Source organism: Rhea pennata, chromosome 13, assembly GCF_028389875.1.
Source record: "Rhea pennata isolate bPtePen1 chromosome 13, bPtePen1.pri, whole genome shotgun sequence".
Lineage (NCBI taxonomy): Eukaryota > Metazoa > Chordata > Aves > Rheiformes > Rheidae > Rhea > Rhea pennata.
In genome coordinates this window covers 13,918,739-13,940,216 of record NC_084675.1, presented here as the reverse complement: position 1 = coordinate 13,940,216, position 21,478 = coordinate 13,918,739, and the positions used below count along the sequence as shown (strand labels likewise).

The window sequence follows — 21,478 nt, the reverse complement described above, 5'->3', positions numbered from 1 at the left end:
TTGTACCTCTGGAAAGAAGTTGCCTACAAGCTGTTTTCTATCCACTTGTAATGAAATTGCGGGATGAATCATCTTCACAAGTTTCAGGTTGATGGTACTAAAATGCAATGACAGTATGAGAGCAGCTAGAAAGAAGGCTGCATCTTCCCAGGGGGAAGAATTGAGGTAGAGGGGAGGAGAAAGATGCTGAGCAGCAAGGCCCGAGATGCACGGACCCAGCTATGTTGGTCTGCTGGCTTGAACGCATGGCAGGTTGTTCTAGTGCACAACACAGCCAATTGCCCTGGGGAGCTTGTTGCTGTGTTTGCAGATTTAGAATGGTGAATGCCATTTAGCCACCCCTGGAAGACTCTGCCCAGAGCATAGCAATGTGAAACAGATGTCTGCTTCTGGCATTTTTCCTGGACTTGAATGAGGCTGTTTGTATTCAGTGCAGCTGCTGCAAAGGGTTATATTTTCTGATGGCATGTGGCCTATTATAAGGCATTCCAGAGATTAAATGTGTGTGGGGGGGGAAGGTTTGAAAACAAGCATTTTTAACAAATTAGTGTTTTCCCCTCCCATTTTTTCCCCATATACAGGAGCCAGATAATGATCATTATACCTAGGGGACTGAAGATTTTTCCCTTCACTGAAAAGTCACCCCTCAACTACGTACTATAAATCTAAGCAATTTAAATACATACTGTTGCTTTTCTGAGAAGGTGAGTGGTGCAAAACATTCCCCAGTGTTACCATGTGCAGTGTGCCCCCTCAGTGTTATTGTGCACAACATGCCTTGCAAGGCAAATGCCAACATCCCAATACATTAGTTATTTAACATTATTATCATATAGTGGTGAAAGCTGAGCAGTAGCAATTTTATTAAGCATAATTTCCAGATTCTCTTTCCATTTGGAGTGCGGTTCGAAGCAATCTGTTGACAGCTTACTCATCCTTCTGTTTTCCACACACACGTATCACACTCCAATCTTCCCCCAAAACTGGGAAGGCACCATTCATTTTCTAATTAAAAAAAATAAAATGAAAAAAAGCTTGTTGCCTGTGAAATGCCTACGTGAATTGCCATGGTTGAAGTTTTCAGTTGTGGTGCAATGGCTGGCAACATTAGAACTGATTAATGATTCAGCAAGAGAGGCGGAGAGGGACAAAATACTAACATAAGGAACATTCCCCTCCTTTCCCAGTATTATTATTACGCAAATAGTCTTTATTTACAATTTCAAATTCATGCCTCCAAGCAAGAGCTGATCATACAGAGGATGCTAAGCCAAGTAAGCAGATGAAGGCTGCTGCAGAGTTGGCATTCTGCACAAGCCCTGTGAAAACTAGGTGCCTCATTTCTCAAACTGTAAGGAAATCAAGTCTTATTTCTGTCCTAGTTTGCTCTGTGACTTTATCTATCCTACTTGGATACCACTTCCTCATTTCTTTTAACAACTCAACAGATAAGCATGAAGTATCATGCTGTGGTTTACACAGTCAGAGTTTATAAGGTTCACCATTTTTAAAAGAATCTCCAAGATCTTTGAAGAGAAACTACTACTGAAGGATAAAGTCTTATAGACAGGATTAGCAAAATCTACTTTGAAAAAAAAATGTATTACTCACTCTCTAGGTAACTGATGATGTTGAAGGTAATTCATAATTGATACATAACACTGCATGTGTGCTGGCACCAAAATACTTGGGTCTATTTATTTAAGTCTTTTTCCTACCTACATGGTCCAGGAATAAAAACATCTCTTACAACGGTTCGAGTAAATTATGAAAATTTATCCTAATGAATTCCTCTATTGTAAATTTATACCACAGACAACTGTTTGGAAAGTGCCATATTTTCCATCCCAGTAACGTGGGATAGATATTAATACTAAATCTGAGTATGTTTAACACAAAGCTTGTGATTTAGCTGTCAAACCTTGTCAGGAAAGTCCTTCAGCAGAGAGTAGCTGGACTGTTCATACTGCAAACAATGTATGACTCCCTCCTAGGTAGAGAAAAACCATTTATCTCTGAAGTACTGTATTTACCAGCAGAAGTAATGAGTAGCTAAAAATAATCATATTTCATGCAGGTTTAAAGAGACCTCCGTATGCAAGTCAATATGATACAAGATAGAGTAAGTATAAATATCAATCAATTTAAATATTCAGTGTAATAAAGACTGACTCAGTAGTGTTTATATTTATTGCTATGGGCAATTATGATTTTGCATGCACCAACTTGTAAAAATCCCAACGTATGAAGCTTAAGTTATATTAACAGTCCAAAAATAATCATATGAATGTGAAGATTCTGACTGCTAATTTGCTTGGTCAATGTGTAAAATCCATTTCTAAAGTTGAGCTTATAACTAATCTTTGGTTAGAATAGTCAGAATTCTGACAAAAACAAGTTCAAACAAATTTTTTTTAAGATAAGCCCAGAAAAATCTTACTGTGCTAATAAATTTAGAAGTCAATTTTCATAATATTTGTGAAAGCTAGTTTTCCACATATTAATTTTTGTAGAAGTAATGAAACATTTAAGAAAATCCAAATAATTTTATTTTGCTTATAGATACACAGATGAAGTACTTGCATCACCACTTATATACAAAATTAATTTAACAAAGCATAATACCAAAGACTTCCTCATCAGGCAATTATGATCGAGCAGACAAGCACTGATTCACCACTTCTAATAAGTGAGAGTTTTCCAGAGCAGCTGCTACACGTTCTTTATCAGCAAGCTGTTTATTAACTGTTCAGAAAATAAGATCACAAAGAACTGGTCAAAACATTGGTATACAATGTATTTTTAGAAACATTTTACATTGAGACAGATAATTATGCTGTTGGTACTCGGGTAAACTAATATTTCTGCAGATGCTGAGTACACCACAGAGTTGTAATCTAAAGTCAAAGCCACCCTATTATAACACAAGTTAAACAAGGAGGCTATTTATAATTCAGCAGTAGTGAGCTATGCATGTGTAGCTGTAACAAGAAGAAATTTATCCCCAGCTTCTCGTTTTCTGAGCCCTCCATAACCCAGGCAAACCAGAGACTATTTCAGAGCACAGGCTGTCTGAGGAAGTGTTGTAGGCAAGGTGCACAACGTATCTAAGCTTCATTATTACACGTTTCAGTCCTGTAATCTCAGCTACTCAACAGCTGTTCTATAAATGCAGGAGTCTCATTTCTAGACTGAAAAATTAAAGATGTAAAGAAAACCACAGAACAGAGCACTAAAAAGCTTACCTGCATGCTCAGAGGCATGTGTTCCTGGTGTTATATGAACATCAACCTTAAAATGAGCAAAAAGATGACAAAGAAAGAGGGGATAAGTCAACCACACTGGAAGCTCAGACTTGAAAATTTTAACAAGCAAAATAAGATTATTATTATTAAAAATAATAATAAAAAAAACACATTCTTGTCAAAACCAGTTACTGTATATAGCAGAACAAAACAATGTCTGGATGCTCTTCCAGATAGAAGTCAGCACTGCATTCTGATCTGCCTTACGCCTCCTTCAGGCAGTTGGGTCAAACCCAGGCCTCTAACCCCCACTTGTAAAACAGAGATTCTCACCCTTAAGGAGTCAGACTGCCACAAGGAACTAAATGTAATTTCCCCCTGTAATCCCATTCGCCTTTGACTTGACCTTCACAGAACATGAATTCTGTGCCACTGTTTAGTTTAGTGCCTTCTGATTCCTGGAGTGTTTCCCTTCCCCATCATATGAGGAGATGAAGAAAAGCTCCAATTATTTTTTCAGTTTATTTTTCACTATAAGTTAGTTTTTTTAAAAAAATACCCCCTCTTCCTTTGCTTTCTGGACTGATTTTGTTATTCACCTTAAATCTCTCAGGTAGAGATCTGATCAGTTTTACTTTTATTGACAGGCCGATCAGCGTTGCCATGCTGCAGTGAGGAATTGTTGGAGTGAACTCCACCGCCACGGTACTTTCAGTGTCGTTCACCTGGTGAAAAGCAAACATTTGCTATGTACAAAACGCACAGACTTTACCACAAGTCAGCAGGGGGCATTTCATGTGAAACGCAGCCTGCAGCTCTACCCTGCTGCTCATCGTTTTCCTCGCTGTCATTTTTAGACGTTATGTTTGAGTGCGGCAGAAGTCTACGCTAATTCTCCCCGCAGAGGCGAAGCCGCGGCGCCTGGAGGAGCTCGGCGCGGCCCCGCGGAGCGCCGCGGGCCGGGCACTCGCCTTGACGCGGACCTGCTCCACGACGTTCAGCTCCTCCAGAGTGAGCGGGTGCTCGGGGTCGTTGATGGAGCGGATGAGATGTGCGAGGCTGAGGAAAACGCGCTGCGGGCCGCCGCGCCGCCCCCGCCGCCCCGGCCCCCCGCCTGGCCCGGCCCGGCCCGGCCCGGCCCTCCGCCGCCCCCCCCGCCCGGCAGGATATCGAAGATCTCGCGGTCGTCGATGGAGTCGGGCAGCTCGTCGTCCTCCTCCCGCGCCGTCACGGGCCGCTCCCCCGAGCGGCGGTAGATGAGCGGGTTGGCGTTCTCCAGCGGCGCCGCGCCGCCGGGGCCGGGCCCCGGGCCCACCATGGCCGCCCGCTGCCGCCCGGGCGCGCCGCGAGGCGGCTCTTCCGGCGCGGCGGCGGAAGGAGCCGGAGGCGCGGCGGGCGCGGGCCGTCAGGGGCGGGCGCCGCGGGCCGCCAGGGGCGGGCGCCGCCAGGGGCGGGCGCGGGCCGTCAGGCGCGGCGGGCGGGGCGGCAGCGCGTCTCCCACCGCGGGCGGGAGCAGCGCCGGGGTGTCTCCGCGGCGGTCGCTTGCGCCTTTGCAGGCGGGAGGCGGGAGACAGGCGGCGGGCGGCGCCAGGGTGAGTTTAAAGGCGGCTCCTGCGGCAGGCTCTCCGGCTGTGCTGCTGCCTGGCCTCGGGACTGGAGCGCCCCGGGCCGTGCCGGCGAGCCGCGAGGCGGTGAGCGGGTGCAGCTGGTCCCTGACGGTAGACGTGAGCGCTGACGGGGACGGGAGTGACCGCAGTCGAGTCGGTGGCTCTGCGGAGCTTTGGTTCGACCGGAGCTTTGGTTGCTGTGACCGGAGTGCTTGCGGAGGCGGATAAATTAGACAGCATTTTAAATGCAAAGTGTTATGGATTAAAATGATTTCTGTTATGATGTCGATAACTTGAAAAGTCAAGCTGTGTATAATAGAAAACATGACAAACTGTTGAAACTGAAGCAGTAAAGTGAGTGTAATGGTGGTTTATATTTTGGCTTTATAGACCTTTTTATAATGGGGATAAAGCTTTTACTTCTCTGTAAACAGCTTGTATGCAGTCATCCTTGTCATATATTTGTTTATTTTCAGAAAAAAAATCTACATAGAGTTGTTTGAATAGATTTATGTTGGTACTTTGTGCTTAAGTGACACATCTGACCTACTGTGTCAAGTCACTGTTAGAATCACAGAATCAGTAAGGTTGGAAGGGACCTCTGGAGATCATGTAGTCCAACCCCCCTGCTCAGCAGGGTCACCCAGAGCATGGTAGACAGCGTTGCATCCAGGCGGGCCTTGAAGATCTCCAGAGAAGGAGACTCCACAACCTCTCTGGGCAACCTGTTCCAGCGCTCCGTCACTCTCACAGGGAAGAAATTCCCCCTCACGGTCAGGCAGAACTTCCTGTGCTTCAATTTCTGCCCATGGCCTCTTGTCCTGTCATACGGGACAACTGAAAAGAGTTTGTCCCCGTCCCCTTGACACCCTCCCTTCAGGTACTTGTACACATTGATAAGATCCCCCCTCAGTCTTCTCTTCCCCAGGTTGAAGAGGCCCAGCTCTCACAGCCGTTCCTCATAGGGCAGGTGCTCCAGACCTCTGATCATCTTTGTAGCCCTCCGCTGGACTCTCTCCAGTAGCTCCATGTCTCTCTTGTACTGGGGAGCCCAGAACTGGACACAGTACTCGAGATGAGGCCTCCCCAGGGCTGAGTAGAGGGACAGGATCACCTCCCTCGACCTGCTGGCAACACTCTTCCTAATGCACCCCAGGACACCATTGGCCTTCTTGGCCACAAGTGCACATTGCTGGCTCGTGGTCAACTTGTCATCCACCAGCACTCCCTGGTCCTTCTCTGCAGAAGTACTCCAGCAGGTCAGCCCGCGGCTTGTATAAGCCACTTAATTTTATTTTTGTATAAAGAAAACATACTCTTCAGGCTGAGTGAGGTGATATCTCTGGTGGTTAGTTGGAGATAAAGTGAATTTGAAAGGAATTGAGATGTACTACTTCAAAAGATTTAGAGCTTTAAAAGAAAGTCACATATTGTGGTTCTGTTGCTTAAGACTCTTTTACTTGCTTTACAGAAATTGCAGTAAATGCAGTTGTGCTTTTGCCTGCATGGAGTCTGGTGAGAATGGTGCTGCCCTGGCAGCATTCAGTGTGCTGCTTGTTGTGCTACACTGCAGACAGAAACAAGTGTTTTTGTGTGGACAGAAACTTGGACAGTGATGCATTTTGTAGCAGATCTCCAGAGCTGAACAGCACTTCTATGAACTAGGGGTAGGAGATACTAAGGGAATTAAGTGATTGCATTCATTCTGTGCACAATCCTGTCCTATCTGTGAAAAATATTTATGTAAAAGAGCCTAGAATATGCTTTTAGATTTTTTGAAAGCCATATGGTATCTTACCACTTTTACAGATTGTATGACTGAATATCAGGATCTTTTCAGTTATCACTGTGGTCATTGTACCAAGTTTTATTCTGCCAGCTAGCTGATCAGCTAGAATTCCTGGTACATAAAGAAATTTAGGGGTAAAATATTCGCATAGTGAGGAGGAATTGGAAATAATATTTGTACACTGCTTTAGAAATTGTTGCTTGCATGATGAATATGAACTGGGTTTATTCATCCTACCAACTTTGAATTCTTATGATGTACCAGGTAAAAATATTGTTTGACCGTTTACTCTTGAGGAATTTTGCTGCAGAATTGCCCCTCTTAACTTATTTCTGTTGAAGTTATAAATTGATGTTGCATCAACAACTTCTGTTTGACAGAAGGATTCAAACATTAGGAAAAAGATTACATTACAATAAACCTGTCCTACAAAGGAATAATTTTGGCATTCTTTCCTATCGGTTCCCTGTCAAAGAAATCCTCCAAGCATTATGCCAAGAAGTTCCACAGGAACTTGTGTTTTCTGTGGAAAAACACAAACTGCGTCCTGTAACTTTACTCTTATCAGTGTCTCATGACTCCATTCTTAGCATAGGGGGTCATAAGGAATAACAGATTCAGTGTTAGGCACAGTCACAGGTATTTCACTGTGCTCGAAATAACGCTGACATAGACTTCAGGTATTACCAAAACTCTAGATTGAAATTCTTAGGTGTTTTGTAGAGCTGCCTGTTACCCTTAACATGCTCCTATTTTTGATAGTGCAGATACTGCATTCTGTAAACTTCCTGCGGAGCCGAGTAGTTCATCGTCCCATTGTAAAAGGGTATATGTTACACTAGAGGAAATGTGGCGTGTCACATTCTCCTTGCAGACATCAAATGCATTTTGATGGTGCTTCTTTGGCCTGCTGGTAGCATACTGAGAGACCATATTCATAAGCACTTCAGGAACTCTCTGAGGGCTAAATACAAAATAAGGCTGTATTAATCAAGAGCTGGAGGATGTGGAAATTACAACTTGTGGATTTCCGAGTGTAGTATTTCTCTTACTTGCATCTGTAGCTTTTTGCAAAGGACTTTTGCAAAGAGGGGAAATAGCTGAGAGTCACATATTCAGAAGTGTTCACAGGCCTGTCCTACTGTAAAGCCAGAACTTGAATATGGAAAAGTCCATATGGTTCACGAACGTGGACAAAGAAAACTGTGAACATATCTGTAGTGGTTTACATTGGTTTTTAGACTCTTTGATTCTTTTGATTCAGTTTTGTCAACAGAGACAAATTACTGTCCTTCTATATGGAACCAATTAAGTTAAAGAGATTTTTCAAAATACCTGCTTCCGTCATTTAGAGGTTGAAAAACTAACAAGTAGAAGAATGAATCAAACTGTTTTTCTTGACCTATATGTGCAGTTTATTTCTTATAAAAGTATATCCAGAGATCACATGAGCCACTTTTTACAAAAATATACTAATTTCTTATCAAATTTTTACATAGGGCATGAAGGCTCAAATCCAGAAGTGACTACCAAAACACGTAATTTCAAGGAAGGTGGAACAGCATGAAAGGAATAAATAGGCTTGTGAATGTCTTCTTAGGATGCCAGCTGGATTGTTGAGATTTCCTTCACCTGCCACCACTTGAACCATGGAATGGTCAGACAGACTCCATTTCATACCTTCAAGTGTAAGATAATTCTTTTTAGTAGCTCTTACTCTATTTGCTAAATTGCAAAATCAATATATGCTTGCTTTACTGAGGTTGTATTAAAATGTGTAAGTGATTGAAGGAGTCGTAAAATCCTGCCGTTTGTTCTGTGAATTCAATTATTTCATCCTCTAAAAAAATAGTTCAGTAATGATCAAAAATTTTAAAAATCTGTTAATAATTGTAATGGCTTTTAATATGAAATGTAATAATTAATTTTATTTATGGATGATATTGATATTTTTACTACTGTGGTCCTTTGAAGTCCTAGTTATAGATTTGATTTTATGAAGTATTATATGAATAAGATGACCCTTGCCCTCAAGTGCTTACGGTGTAACACGAGATAACAAATAATTACAGTATGTGGAGTACAGAAAGATACACAGCATCATTCAGAACAGTAGCTGCTGGTCTCCATAGTGACTGACTAGTCAGTGTCAAGGCTTTTTGGAGAAAATATAACAAATGATATATTTAATAATTAATTGTAGTGAATTTACAAATTTTGGTCAGGAGTGTTACAACCACAGCTGGTATCCCAAACACATAACACATCCCATAAGGAATGGGATAAAAAGTACATGCTTGTAAGCTAGCACCAGGGTTTTGGAAGCAGTGTCAGTCTCTCAGTAGTGAATGAAAGATAATACATAAAGGATAGTATTTACAGTTGCCTTGAAAGTAAGTTTATTTGATGGCATAAGGAATGAGGGGATAGGTGACATTTTTTCCAGTTCATGGCTTCTCAGGCTTAGTGAATGGTTAAGAGATACTAGTAAGAAAAACAATGTTTCCCGCTATAACATCAAGTAACATTTAATTGCAAGGTGATCAACATAGCCTCTCCCATAACAATACCTTTATGTTTCAGTTACTTGTGATACCTCTTCAGAAATAGTGCAGTAGTGTGGATGAGGTGTTTGTGGAGATCAAAGATTAGTTGATCTAATTTCTTGTGAGTGTGTTATATAGTCTTTGGTGTCTGTTAGCTAAGTTATGAATAGAGTTGTATGTACCAGTGTAAGGACAGATTCCTATAATTGTATTGTCAATGCATATAGGTATTTTCATTCAAAAATTTTGTTAGTTTAAGTTCTTCAGTAACAGATTTTTTTTTTAATTTCAGAATAACTCAGTGTTAAAAAACAACAGGAATTTAAAACAGCTATTTTTAGATCACTTCAGAAATTTACTAAGCTGTAGAAATGCGATTTGGAGAAATCATCAGGTAAAACTAATATTTTAATGTAATTTCTTTGATATTGACTTTTTCATTGTATCACTAAGGTGTATACAAAATATGGACTGGCAACAAATGCTGAGAAGTGTCTTAAAAATGCAGAGTCCTGTTTTGACAATTGCTGAAGAGTAATGAAATGTTTGCACACCTGCTGAATCAAACAAGGCAGGCAAACTACCTGTGATCAAAGTTCCTATTTATCTCTACTTTCATCTTGATTTTGTATTATACTCAATTAATACATAGATTGCATTGGCATTAAAGCTTACTTCTTAATCCATTCTTCTATTGTTTTACATTGGTCTTTAAGTTAGTATATATTATTTTGAATTATAAATATTTGGTAAGCATAGTTTTTCTATCTGTTTTAGGAGATAAAAAGGATAAGTCTGAGCTGATTTACCTGTAATAGAGATGATGTTGACTGGGTTCACCTTTTTAAAAAAAGCAGTTTCTGTCTCTTCCTTAAAACTTTACAATTATAGAAAGATGATGAACATAAAGTCGCAGGAGACTATTTCCTCTGCTGTTCTTTGAATTTAAGAAACTTACATTTCATAGTAATAGAGTGCCAAAACGTTAGTAAAATCTCTTACATAGGAGTTGGAAGATGCATCACTTTTTAGCATTATTTGATGTTTTATTTGAAATCCTGCAGAAGAAATTGGAGCTGAGATTTAGCATCTCTGCTGTTTAAAATAATAATAATAATCTGAGGAACAGAATAGCAACAGGAAGTTTAAACACTACAAAGATAACAAAAAACTAGCAAACTTGTGTAAATCGTATTGACTCCTGTGAAAACAAATGTGATCTTTAATGTGATTAAAGATTATGGAAGGTTTTAAGAGAACCTTTTTAATCCTGCAGTGAACACAACTATTGCTCCAGAATGACTTAAGGATCTTCAGATATTAGGGACATTGCAGACTGCATGTTATATGTCTATATCTCTTTGCACCATATTATTGCATAGATTTACATACACATCCATATATTTTTCAGCACTACTAATGCTAAAAGAGAGGAACGTAAGGAATCGTGGAAAAAAGATCAGAAGAGTATAATGGAGTTCATCTAGCCCAACCACCTTCTGAAAGCAGACTAAAGTTAAAAGGATTGTGGGACATAAGTCTAGAAAGCATGCACTTGACTCTCTGTGTTGGTAACTCTGCTGAAGTAGTTCTTTCAATTCAGAATACTGTAATGAAAGTAAACATTGGTGATTTATCTGTTTTCTATTGTGCTCTTGCAGATGATAATTTAAATTACTATAAATTACAGTTTATATAATTGATAATACATAGTACTGCACTTATTCACTGATTAAGGGGAAAAAAACCTTTTGATTGATGCCCTCTTCACTTTTTGCAAGAATCAGCCATTCTGATTTTTCTTATTAATACTTCTTGTTTTTTTGTGGTGTGTAATGGTGGGTTATTTTACAGGAATTTAAAGGAAGGGCAGGTTTAGCTTGTTTGGTTAGAGCATGATGCTGCTAATGCTAAGGTTGTGGGTTCAGTCCCCGTATGGGCTATGCTGAGGGCTGGACTAGATGATCTCCAGAGGTCCCTTCCAACCTTGCTATTCTATGATTCTGTGAACTCAAGTGCCAATAATTCTGGAACCTCTGCAGGGCTCCAGTGTTTTATATCCTCATAGGATTAAAAACAACTGCGGTTAGATCTTTTGTTGCTGTTCAAAGATGATGGTTGGTCATTTTCAGCCCATTCATTCTCAATATAAGGTAATATAGGTATCTTTCAGTAAGGGACTGTGTTTGTACTCTGAATCGAGTAGAACTCTGGAACTGTGTGATGTAGTGTATTTTCAAAGAGGAATTTAAACACATTCCCTACTCAGAGTTTCATAAGCAGGGAGGGACCTTTGTACCTATTTCTTCCACATGAAAACAGAAAATATTCTGGAATCCAATCATAGAAAAATGGCTCCTGAGACTCATCTTCCTTTGCTTTGTACTCTGATCTGTAGTATAGCATTCAGCATTTGTGGAACAGAAGGTGAGATGTAAAATCTATTGTTGATTATGAGGAAGTAACTGCACAAAGTAGTTGCAGGGTAATAGTTTTCAAAGGCAGTACATCTCTTACATTTGTGTTACCATATCAAATACCTGTATCTATAGAAGTATCCTAATAAACTTGATGTAAAAATGACTACTTCTGTGAGATGAAACCATTCCTGAAGATAAAACCTATTGGGAACCTAATGAAAGATTTTGTTTCTTAAAAGGTAAAAATCACAACATTTCAAAATTATTTAAACAAATTAGCTTGAATATCATGTTGGATGATAAATTTAAAAATGTTAATGATTTTGACAGTTTCTTTTTGCTCTGAAATTTGTTTTTAACCTTTGTGATCTTGCACAGTGAGTAAACAGTGGTATTATCTGTCTCCAGTTGTCATTGACAGAGGCAACTGTGGGAGTGTTTGGCAGGGAAGATCTATCATTTTACAAAGGTAAAATGAAAACTGTGTGAACAAAATTGAAAAGAGAAACCTGAAATCTTCTAAATAAAAGTCTGCAAAAAATACTTTGCTAAAGAAGCCTGTCTGATAGTTATGAAGATGCACACTAATTCTTTTGACTTACATGTTGCTTAGGACAGAAGAGTGCTGACCCAGAAGTGACAATTGCACTTGGACGACTCAGAGGGAAGCAAACCAACGTGAAGGGAACAGACAGACTTGTAAATACTTTCCTTGGAATTCCTTTTGCAAAAGCACCTGTTGGATCCTTGAGGTTTTCCCCACCTGAACCACCTGAAGCCTGGAATGATCTGAGAGATGCAACTTCCTACCCACCGCTGTGAGAGCCACTAGGTTCACTTGTGTATAGGACTTGTTCGTGTTTGTTAGTCTGTCATATTTATCAGTGTATAGAGGTCTTATTTTTAGTAAGGAGCTTGGAAGGATTGGTAGTGAGTGTAGTAACCACACTGAAATATTCTGTGAGAACTGAGACTAGGAAATGCAAGGAATTCTAGGAAATATCTTTGAAAAATAAATTTTTCTCATTATACTATCTTGAAATAATTCAGCTTTAAACATATAAATAGAAAGCTGTGCTTTTACAATTGGCTCTTCTAATTGTATACAAACAACTTAGTCTGATGACTGCATGGGAATACATCTGTGGGGTGAAACTTTTTTTTCTTGTTTTTTTTTATCATCCCTCCTCTATCGCTGTTACATTGTTGTCATTGCAGTTGTGTTACTAATAGTTGTGTTTCATTTCATTTGTGAAGCTGTCCTCAAGATCTGAGCATACTGAAAAAAATTGAAAAAAATTGGAAAGAAAAACACCCTCCATTCCAAACATCTGAAGACTGTTTGTATCTGAATGTTTACAGCCCTGCTGATTCAGACAAGAAGGACAAGTTACCTGTAAGGAAATCTATTGTACAAACTTCAGAGTAGTACAAAATTACACCGAGCTCCTAAATCACTTGATTACTTTTGAAAATATGATGCTGCATTAACAAAACCTGTAATGTTATGTGAAATTCAAAGTCTACTGACTTAAAATTCAGCTCACAGTGAATTTCAGTGATTTCAAGTGCCTAATTCTCTGAAGTTGTCTTTCATTTTCAATGAAATCCACAAAGGAATATATAGAAGCAAATCTCACTTTTTTTTTTTCAAGGTAATGGTGTGGATCCATGGTGGCAATTTCATATTCGGTGGTGCTTCTAGGTATGATGGCTCTGCACTTGCAGCCTATGAGAATATTGTGGTAGTAATAGTACAATACAGACTTGGACTTCTTGGATTCTTTAGGTAAGGTGACCTATTTCACTTCTTACTAAGTATTTAATATCTTGTTTAAAATGTGGATAGTTTTTTTTTTCTATGCCAGCTTCCAACTGGTACAGTGATTTAAATCTATGTAGTTCACTGACACTGGGACAGGAGGACATTGAGAGTCAAGTCTCGAAATTCTAGTTTTTGCATTGTCATTTGATTACAACCTGCTAATTAATCATTGGACTTGTTTGGTTCTGCAAAGGGTGTTCCTTTTTGCCATCTCCTTTGTTCACTGGTGTGTAAAGCAAAAATTCATATAATGTAAGGCTAGGAATCCATCAATGTATGGATGAATAATATGCACACAAGTGCGTATTGGTCTAGTGGAGACCAATAAGTCAGTGGGCTTAGATCTGACTGTGAAAGGCTTTAGGGTGACAAGTTACACAGATCTTTCTTTGGATGGATATGTCAGTTGACAGAAACCGTAAGGTGGCAGGGGTTATGTAATTCTGGTATTAGAAGAGCTATGGTCTTCCTGAAATTTTGGCTTATATTGCTTCATTTTCAGTACTGGTGATGAACATGCTCGTGGGAACTGGGCATTTTTGGATCAAGTAGCAGCTCTTCGGTGGATCCAAGAAAATATTCAGCATTTTGGTGGAGATCCAGGATCTGTCACACTCTTTGGTGTATCAGCAGGATCTTGCTGTGTTTCTGCACATGTAGGCCTGGAATAAATATACTAAAAAGCGAAGTCTTAATATTCTTAAAAAGCAACTCAATTAGTATAATAATTAATGCTTAATCTGATTTTGAAAAGTAATGGTACATTGTGCCAAGTCTGGACACTTCTCCTATACGCACATAAAGTCTATTTCCCCACTGAATCCATCAGCCTAGTTGGATATAAAGTTAGGAGATAAAGACCTTAACATACAATAAATATGTTCTGTTCTTCCCTTTTTGGCAGGTTTTATCTCCTTTGTCTAAGGGTCTATTTCATAAGGCAATATCAGAGAGTGGAATTATATTTCCAAATGATAAAGGTTTACTTCTTTCAGATCTTAAGGTAGGCTCATTTTTTGCATTTTAAAGTCTCTCTAACCTAAAATAGGATATTTCTTTTATCTAATGTTTTGGTTAAAAGGGAAAAGAGGAAAATCTTACTGCATGTGAGGTAATAAATTGATTGATTAGTATTGTCTTTCATTGAAATACTCTATTTACTTTGTCTTACCATTCTCTCCTGGTGTTAGGAGTAAGTTGTTCAGTTATGCGATTATAACATTTGTGGGAGGATTTGAGTATTTTCGAATACAAGCATGCCCATCTAGGCATATGTCCATTTCTGCGCACACCGTCACTTATGCAGTAACTATGGAATTTATTTTGGAAATTATTATGAATGCTTAACTAGAATCCAGAAGAGGCTTTCAATTTTTATTCAGCTGTGGGTTTTTATGGAGGGTCTTTACTTGAAATTAATAAATTTTGAAAGAAAAGCTTTGAAATTAAATTCCTCTCTAAAAGTACCTTTTTATTTCTCTTCCTAAAACAGCAAGCTAATAATATTGCATAAGTTAATTCTGTGAATTTTATTGCCTTACTTGATTTATTTTACAAACTTTTTTACAGGAAAGTGCATGGCAGCATAACAAGAAAGAGAATTACACAAGGATGATTTGACTTCATGATTCAACTATAGTATTTTTAGTAAAATAAAATACCTGAAGATCTATCGAGTTAACTTAAGTCAACCCTTGTATAAAACTGTTAACAATATTGTTTATAATAATTTTCTATATATAATTTCCTTAAAGACTACCTCATAGCTGACTATTCATATTTTTGTTAATAATTTTCAGAAAATTGCAAGTATATTTAAGTGTGAGGCAGACACTTCACTCTCAGTAATAAATTGCTTAAGGAACCAGGAGGCAAAGCATATAGTCTTTAACAGTACGGTAAGTGAAACTTTACTTAATTACAGACTATTTGACCTGTTCCAAAGTTGACTTTTCTGAATTTTTGACAAAATACATTCTAAATACTCAAATAATTGCATAGGATTTCTTTTTGGAATTTTCAATGAAATATCACAGTCTGTGCAAAGTTTTGAGCAAGACTCAAGCATACATATACTTTAATGTCAATTAGAAGCAGCAGAGTCAGGAAACAAATTGCTCCATAACATGCCTCAACCAGGCTAGTATTTGATAGTCTTTTGCAAAGCTATTACTGTAGGTGTAAATTTTTATATACCCTGATTTCTTATAGCCCTTTTTTGCACTGAGACCATTCAACATAGACATTGTATTATATGATTTGAAAGGAAAAGAAAAATACTATTAGCCATTTGATCTTTTTTTTTTTTTTTTTTTTTTTTTCTTTTTTCAGGAAATCCAGTTTCTGCCCTTAGTTTTGGATGGAGTATTTCTTCATAAGTCAGCTGAAGAGATAATGGCTGGAAAAGAATTTAATGCAGTACCATTTATGATAGGAGTCACCAACAATGAATTTGGCTGGAATATTCGATCTGTAATTTAATGGCTATTCTTCACCTTTTTCATTGTGTGCATTAACTGATTCAGGCATGTCTGAGAAGACTAGGTGAAGTATTTGCTGGTAGGACAACTTTTAAGAATGGCCAAAAGGCTTTGTGTTGGTAGAAATGTATACAAGATAAACTTTACTTGCAATATGAATCTATAATGGCCCAGAACAAATTTCCGTTGCTCATAAAACAGTAACACAGGCTCCATCCTGCAAGTTGATCTACATGGATGTCCCTGGGACATCAATTCTATACAATATTTTCTATTCCTAAAATTTTAATTTCTCATCCAAGCAGTAAGGAGATGAACAACACAGTCGAGAGCTTTTTACTCAAACAAAAACAATCCGACCCCACAAACAGCTCTTAAACACAGTGTTCAGGATTGATAGTTGGAACACTTAAAAATGCTACATTGATCATCTTAAGTAGCTTGCCACTTAAATTATTATGAAGTTTGACTGCTGGTTCTATCATTTTGCCATGTTCCTTTTTTTTACTGTAGAAAGAGCTATTATTTGAAGATCTCAGGTGGGGACAAATTGTATGGAAAATGGGCATGTACCACCCATTCTCGGTGCATGAGTTTTGCCTTTCCCATGAGAATTCTTTGGGTAACTCCAAAAAGACATCAGTTGCTATACAGTGCACAAAACTATAGAGAGTGGATTAGTGTCCATTCCCTTTCTTATCCTTTTTTCTTCATTTTTTAAGTGTTTATGCTCAGCTATGTAATACAAAGCATTTGCTTTTAATCTATGCAGGTAACAAGTATGTCTCTGAGAGTATGGTAGTACTCAGGCCAAGAAGAAAAATGTTCAGTGAATCTGTTCTAACTTATTACCTATACAGAAGGGTCATTTTGTGTAATAATTGAAAAACAGAGGAACTTTGCCTTACTGTACTTTCAAAGAATTCAACCAACTCAGTTAGAGGCTGAGACGCTGTGAGGCTGACAGTGACTTTTAAGATTTGCTATGAGAAGGAAAATAAGGCTTTTATTTAAGCATTTTACTTCAGTTTTGCCCTAGTGCTTTGTAGTCTCTTATGTTTCTTAGAAATGTACGTTGTTTTAAGGATAAATCACTTAGTGTGAGTGGTTTATGTAGAAAACCTTCACTAAGTAAACATTTCCTGCAGTAAACACAGGTTCTTCAGTATGGCTGCTGCATTGTACTGTACTTCTGCATAGGACATGATGCTTCATAAATAAATACTACTAGTAAGAATGAAGTAGAATAAAGTAGTTCCAGTATTAAAAATACTGGAGAAGTTGCATGGTCCTAATAACATTCTTGTTTTCTGTGCAGACATCAACAATGCCAGGTCTGAAGGAAGTAGGAGATAAAAAATCAATCGCATCAACTTTAGAGATTCTGCGTCCAGTGATGGTAGGAACTGTTAGTATAATTTCATTTCAGATGTGAAATCTCTTTTTAAAAAGTATACCAAATTTGCAAAATCCGATATTTTCTGATTTCCTGCTTGAGTCATAGCACTACTATGCCACAAAGTCAAGATATGCTTTGGGGGCAGTCCCAGCAAAGTTGACAGAACTACAATGAGTGTATGGAGTTACACAGAAATAGGATTGAGTGAGGTCTGGATTTTGGGAAATAATCTTTGCTTTCTAGACCTCTGAACCAACATTTTTATGTTACACATTCAAATGTAGAATTAATGAAATCATGCCCCTAATCTTATGGTGTCTAATGGCTAATCTCTTAGCTGATTCAAGGTTTCAAGGCAGTATTTTTCAATACATTTACGTTGAATTAATGTGGCTTTTTCAAGCAGTTATTGAAAATACTTTGCATTTTTGAAATGTGCCTTTTTTTTTAAGCAGTAGACTCCAACACCAAGAGGATAATATGAGCTTGGGGATCCCATTAGTCTTGCCGTGTATTCTCATAGTCCACTTATCTTTCAAGGACTTGAGCTTCTACTTTCATTATTCCAGTCTCTCAAGAAAATAGATACCAAAGTAATTGTCAGGCGAAGCTGCTGGAACTTTTGATTCCTTTAGAGTTTTAACCCATATAAATCTCATGTAAATTTGAGCTGATTTTCTCTTCCCTCCTCCAGTCCCCCGCCACACACAAAATATGAACCAGTTTTGCTTGCCATTATGATTTCCCATCAACCTGGATGCTACTCTATATCTTTGTGCTGTTGCAGAATCTCTGAGGTTTCAAAGGTGACATTTTTAGCTACTAGTTCAAAGAATGCTAATTCTCCTGTTTATTTCTTCTTTTCCCTATTTGTCTTAGGGTGTATCATCAGAGCTTCTGTCTGTGATAATGGATGAGTATCTAGGAGACACAGATGATCCTGCTGAGCTACGAGACCGATTTTTGGACTTGCTGGGAGATGCAGCAATTGTTATGCCATCCATTAAAACATTGAATTATCACAGGGGTGAGCTAATGAACACCAGTTTTTAAAAAGATTTCAAAATAGGACCTTTAAACCTCGTATTACATGCAGGTTCATATGCTTTAGACAAAAAGTCCTGCCACATGTAGGCAGCCTTTCTTGAGATTCCAACTGGGAATTTAAGTTGAAAAGTGATTAAATCAGCAGGATTGTGTCAGACAAGAGTATGTACTCCCTTACCTTTGTACCAGTGCCTTGCTGATCTCGTGCTGATAGTTGGACTATATCAAGAGCGCAGCACAATAACATAGATAAAAGTTTCCTAAATGAAGTATATGGACTTAAAATTAAAACATATTAAAGTTAAAAATTAAAACATACAAAAGTAACCTGGAATTTGTCCTTTGACCCGCTGGTACTTGTGAGGCCAGCAGCTCTGTGGTCTGGAGAGCATCTCATATTCAAGTGTAGAAGAACCATGCCAAAACACCTAGAACTGGAAGATAATTGGATTTTATTTTGTTTTCTGTAAAGTCTTTCTGAGGTGGATATTTCATAATTTGTGTTAGTACTGTGAGTTCTTAATTTCAAATTAAAAACAAAAATACGTATTTGACTATGCTTTTATATAATAAATGAGCCCTGTCATGTATAAAGCTTTGGACATATTTAGAGCAATATTTTAGGCAGCTGATGTCAGACATAATAAATACAGCTCTAACTCTGTAAATGTTACGTCTTTCAGAGTCTGGAGCTCCAACCTACTTCTTTGAGTATCAGCATCGGCCTACTTTATACTGGGATACTAAACCAGAGTATGTGAAAGCTGATCATGGAGACGAAGTTGGCTTTGTCTTTGGAGGACCGTATCTGGCAGGTGACATACGCCTACGTGGTAAGGAATAGAATCTTCAGTGTTCGTTTATCAATTACTCTAATAATACTGACAGTATTGTTTTCAGCAATAATAGTTTCATTTTAATGAGCTGAAAGTACATTTGTTAGAAGCGTGACCAAAGTATAACCCTTTCTCCTATCTGTATTTATTTCACATTAATTTACTGTCTTGGCTATTCTTTACTGTGTACACTTTGCTGTTTCTGAAGCACAGTAAGTTTCACATGCTGTAAACAATTGTCACAAATAGAAAATTTGCAAGAAAAATACCACTTTCATTATTCCAGCATTGTTCCTGAATTTACTGAATAGCTTTGTCTGAAAAATAGACTGAAGGAAAGATGAATGAAATTGGCAATGGATTAGTAGAGTACTTGGGAAGCAGAAAATCTAGGGGCTGTATTCTGCCTGAGGAATTTAAGCTGAAGTCTCCTCCTCTTCAGGAAATCCCACTGGGCATCAGGCTTCAGAGAATGGGGGACCCTGTCTATTTTGCTGTTAGAGTTAAAGTTTATGTTAATTAGAAAAAGGATGGAATTCCAGTGTTTCATCTTCTGTATGAAGATCTAATAGTTAGGTTAAAGACTGTTTTCTCCCCTGGTTGGATTAATATTTAAGCCTTTTATTCAAAATGGAACCGGTGCAACAAGGAAGGATTAAGAATGTGTTTCTAAAATTGTCTTTGCCTTGGCAGTTTGGATATTCACTTAGGGTTTTGGAAGCATAGTATTTTGGTTTCTTCAGGCAGAACCTCACCTTGCTACAGTTTAAGTGAATGCGCCAGACATTGAAGAGTTAGGTAAAAGAAGCCACATCTTTGGCAATATTGTGAATCCAGCATTTTTGCTTTAATTGCATATGCCTAAAGCATAAATACTTGGAACAGAGTATTTCATTTCCCAAGAAACAAATTTGGTGCAGTTCTTATTTTGATGAAGAAACACAGAAATTCTACTTACTTTAAGTTGAGTTTGTTGTTTTTCTTTGCTCTTATTTTTCTGTTTATCACAGTATTTTAGTCTGTTTCAAAGACCATTTACTATTTACTTTTACTCCAGTGAACTTTGGAGTAGTCCAGGTATCTTGTAAAGTCATTCATTAATCTGTGCCTTTTGATTTTTACCCTACGCTAGAAAGTGCTATACATTGTTTTTTCTATTTTCCTAGTCTTTAAGAACATTAAAATAGCAAATATATATATAAGGTAACAGGATGTAACGAGAATTGTTACTAACTTACTTAAGCTTAGTTATTTTTGTATTAACCAATAGGTTGTGCGAAGATTAACATACACACAGACTGAAATGCTACTTCTATAGCAAAAATGTTTGGATTTCTGCCACCAATAATAATAATAATTATTTTGTATTTTGTCTTTCAGATGAAGTTACAGAGGAAGAAAAGAACCTTAGTAGAACTCTGATGAAGTACTGGGCTAACTTTGCTCGAAGTGGGTGAGAATCCTGAGACTTGTTACACGTATTATTAGAAGAATACTTTTGCTCATATGTTCTGTCTCCATAGTGAATTGGCTGTTTTGTTGATTCACTCTTAACTGCTGTGATTGAGTTCCCCTGCAGACTGAAACGGGCATTCACTCTTTCTTTCTTGTTGTTTCCAGAAATCCGAACGGGGAAGGCTTGGTTGAATGGCCATCTTACAACCTAAATGAAGAATACTTAGAGATAAATCTAAAACAAAAGAAAGCCAGGAAGTTGAAAGAAAAGAAGGTAGACTTCTGGAGAAAGGTCATATTTGAAAAGGAAAATAATGAAAGAACAGAAAACAGGAAGGTGAATTCAGAGTTGTAGTTTAGCCTAAACATATACAGAATAGGCATTCTTTCCAGCTGTTACAGATATTCACCATAATGATTTCAGTTGATCTGCTTTCATTTTGTGATCCTTTAGTTTTTCTGGGTTCATGTCCACAACAGAACTCTCATTTATTAAACATAGTTACCAGATTTCACTTCTGCTCAGATTTTATATTTCTTTCCTATGACTCAAGACGGAATGTAGCAGCAACATTGTTTTAATATAATGAAATCAATAAAGACCTGATTTGCAAGTGAAACTCTCTTTCTGATATCAGAAGTTCAAGTGCATCAATGATAGTACAGAAGTTCACTTACAGAAATGCACATTGTGAAAAGAACTGAAACTAAAAAATTTCTTTTTCTCAAGTCAGTTTTACAGCGGTGACAATTGTCAGTGCCTAGTATGTCTGACTGTTCAAATACTTAATCTGTAAGAGTAACGCTGGAATTAAGACTTCTCAAAACT

The 21,478-nt window shown here is 38.1% G+C and overlaps 2 protein-coding genes across 7 annotated transcripts; one reads left to right on the top strand and one right to left on the bottom strand.

Annotated features, from left to right (window-relative positions):
- Nucleotides 1–2,526: 2,526 nt before the first annotated feature.
- On the bottom strand, nucleotides 2,527–4,611 carry CIAO2B (cytosolic iron-sulfur assembly component 2B). 2 transcript variants are annotated; one of them, XM_062586788.1, is made up of 5 exons: nucleotides 4,416–4,611; nucleotides 4,229–4,296; nucleotides 3,845–3,970; nucleotides 3,246–3,291; nucleotides 2,527–2,745 (listed from the first exon to the last, which is right to left on the bottom strand). In XM_062586788.1, exons 1-5 carry the CDS (start codon nucleotides 4,561–4,563, stop codon nucleotides 2,648–2,650), a joined length of 486 nt encoding a protein of 161 aa, XP_062442772.1. In that variant the 5' UTR covers nucleotides 4,564–4,611; the 3' UTR covers nucleotides 2,527–2,647. The 2 variants fall into 2 exon arrangements, with proteins under 2 accessions (XP_062442772.1, XP_062442771.1); XM_062586787.1 differs by having other exon boundaries at nucleotides 4,217–4,296; nucleotides 4,416–4,609.
- A 154-nt stretch (nucleotides 4,612–4,765) lies between these two features.
- On the top strand, nucleotides 4,766–21,269 carry LOC134146284 (fatty acyl-CoA hydrolase precursor, medium chain-like). 5 transcript variants are annotated; one of them, XM_062586605.1, is made up of 17 exons: nucleotides 4,771–4,837; nucleotides 5,781–6,111; nucleotides 8,141–8,329; nucleotides 9,480–9,581; nucleotides 10,599–10,754; nucleotides 12,226–12,425; nucleotides 12,865–13,003; nucleotides 13,263–13,396; nucleotides 13,935–14,088; nucleotides 14,337–14,435; nucleotides 15,232–15,330; nucleotides 15,764–15,904; nucleotides 17,231–17,311; nucleotides 18,191–18,338; nucleotides 19,042–19,191; nucleotides 20,575–20,647; nucleotides 20,815–21,269. In XM_062586605.1, exons 5-17 carry the CDS (start codon nucleotides 10,737–10,739, stop codon nucleotides 21,002–21,004), a joined length of 1,626 nt encoding a protein of 541 aa, XP_062442589.1. In that variant the 5' UTR covers nucleotides 4,771–4,837; nucleotides 5,781–6,111; nucleotides 8,141–8,329; nucleotides 9,480–9,581; nucleotides 10,599–10,736; the 3' UTR covers nucleotides 21,005–21,269. The 5 variants fall into 5 exon arrangements, with proteins under 5 accessions (XP_062442586.1, XP_062442589.1, XP_062442584.1 ...); XM_062586600.1 differs by having other exon boundaries at nucleotides 10,599–10,758; nucleotides 12,221–12,425; XM_062586604.1 differs by lacking the exon at nucleotides 5,781–6,111 and adding an exon at nucleotides 6,324–6,519 and having other exon boundaries at nucleotides 4,780–4,837; nucleotides 10,599–10,758; nucleotides 12,221–12,425.
- The last annotated feature ends 209 nt before the right edge of the window (nucleotides 21,270–21,478 follow it).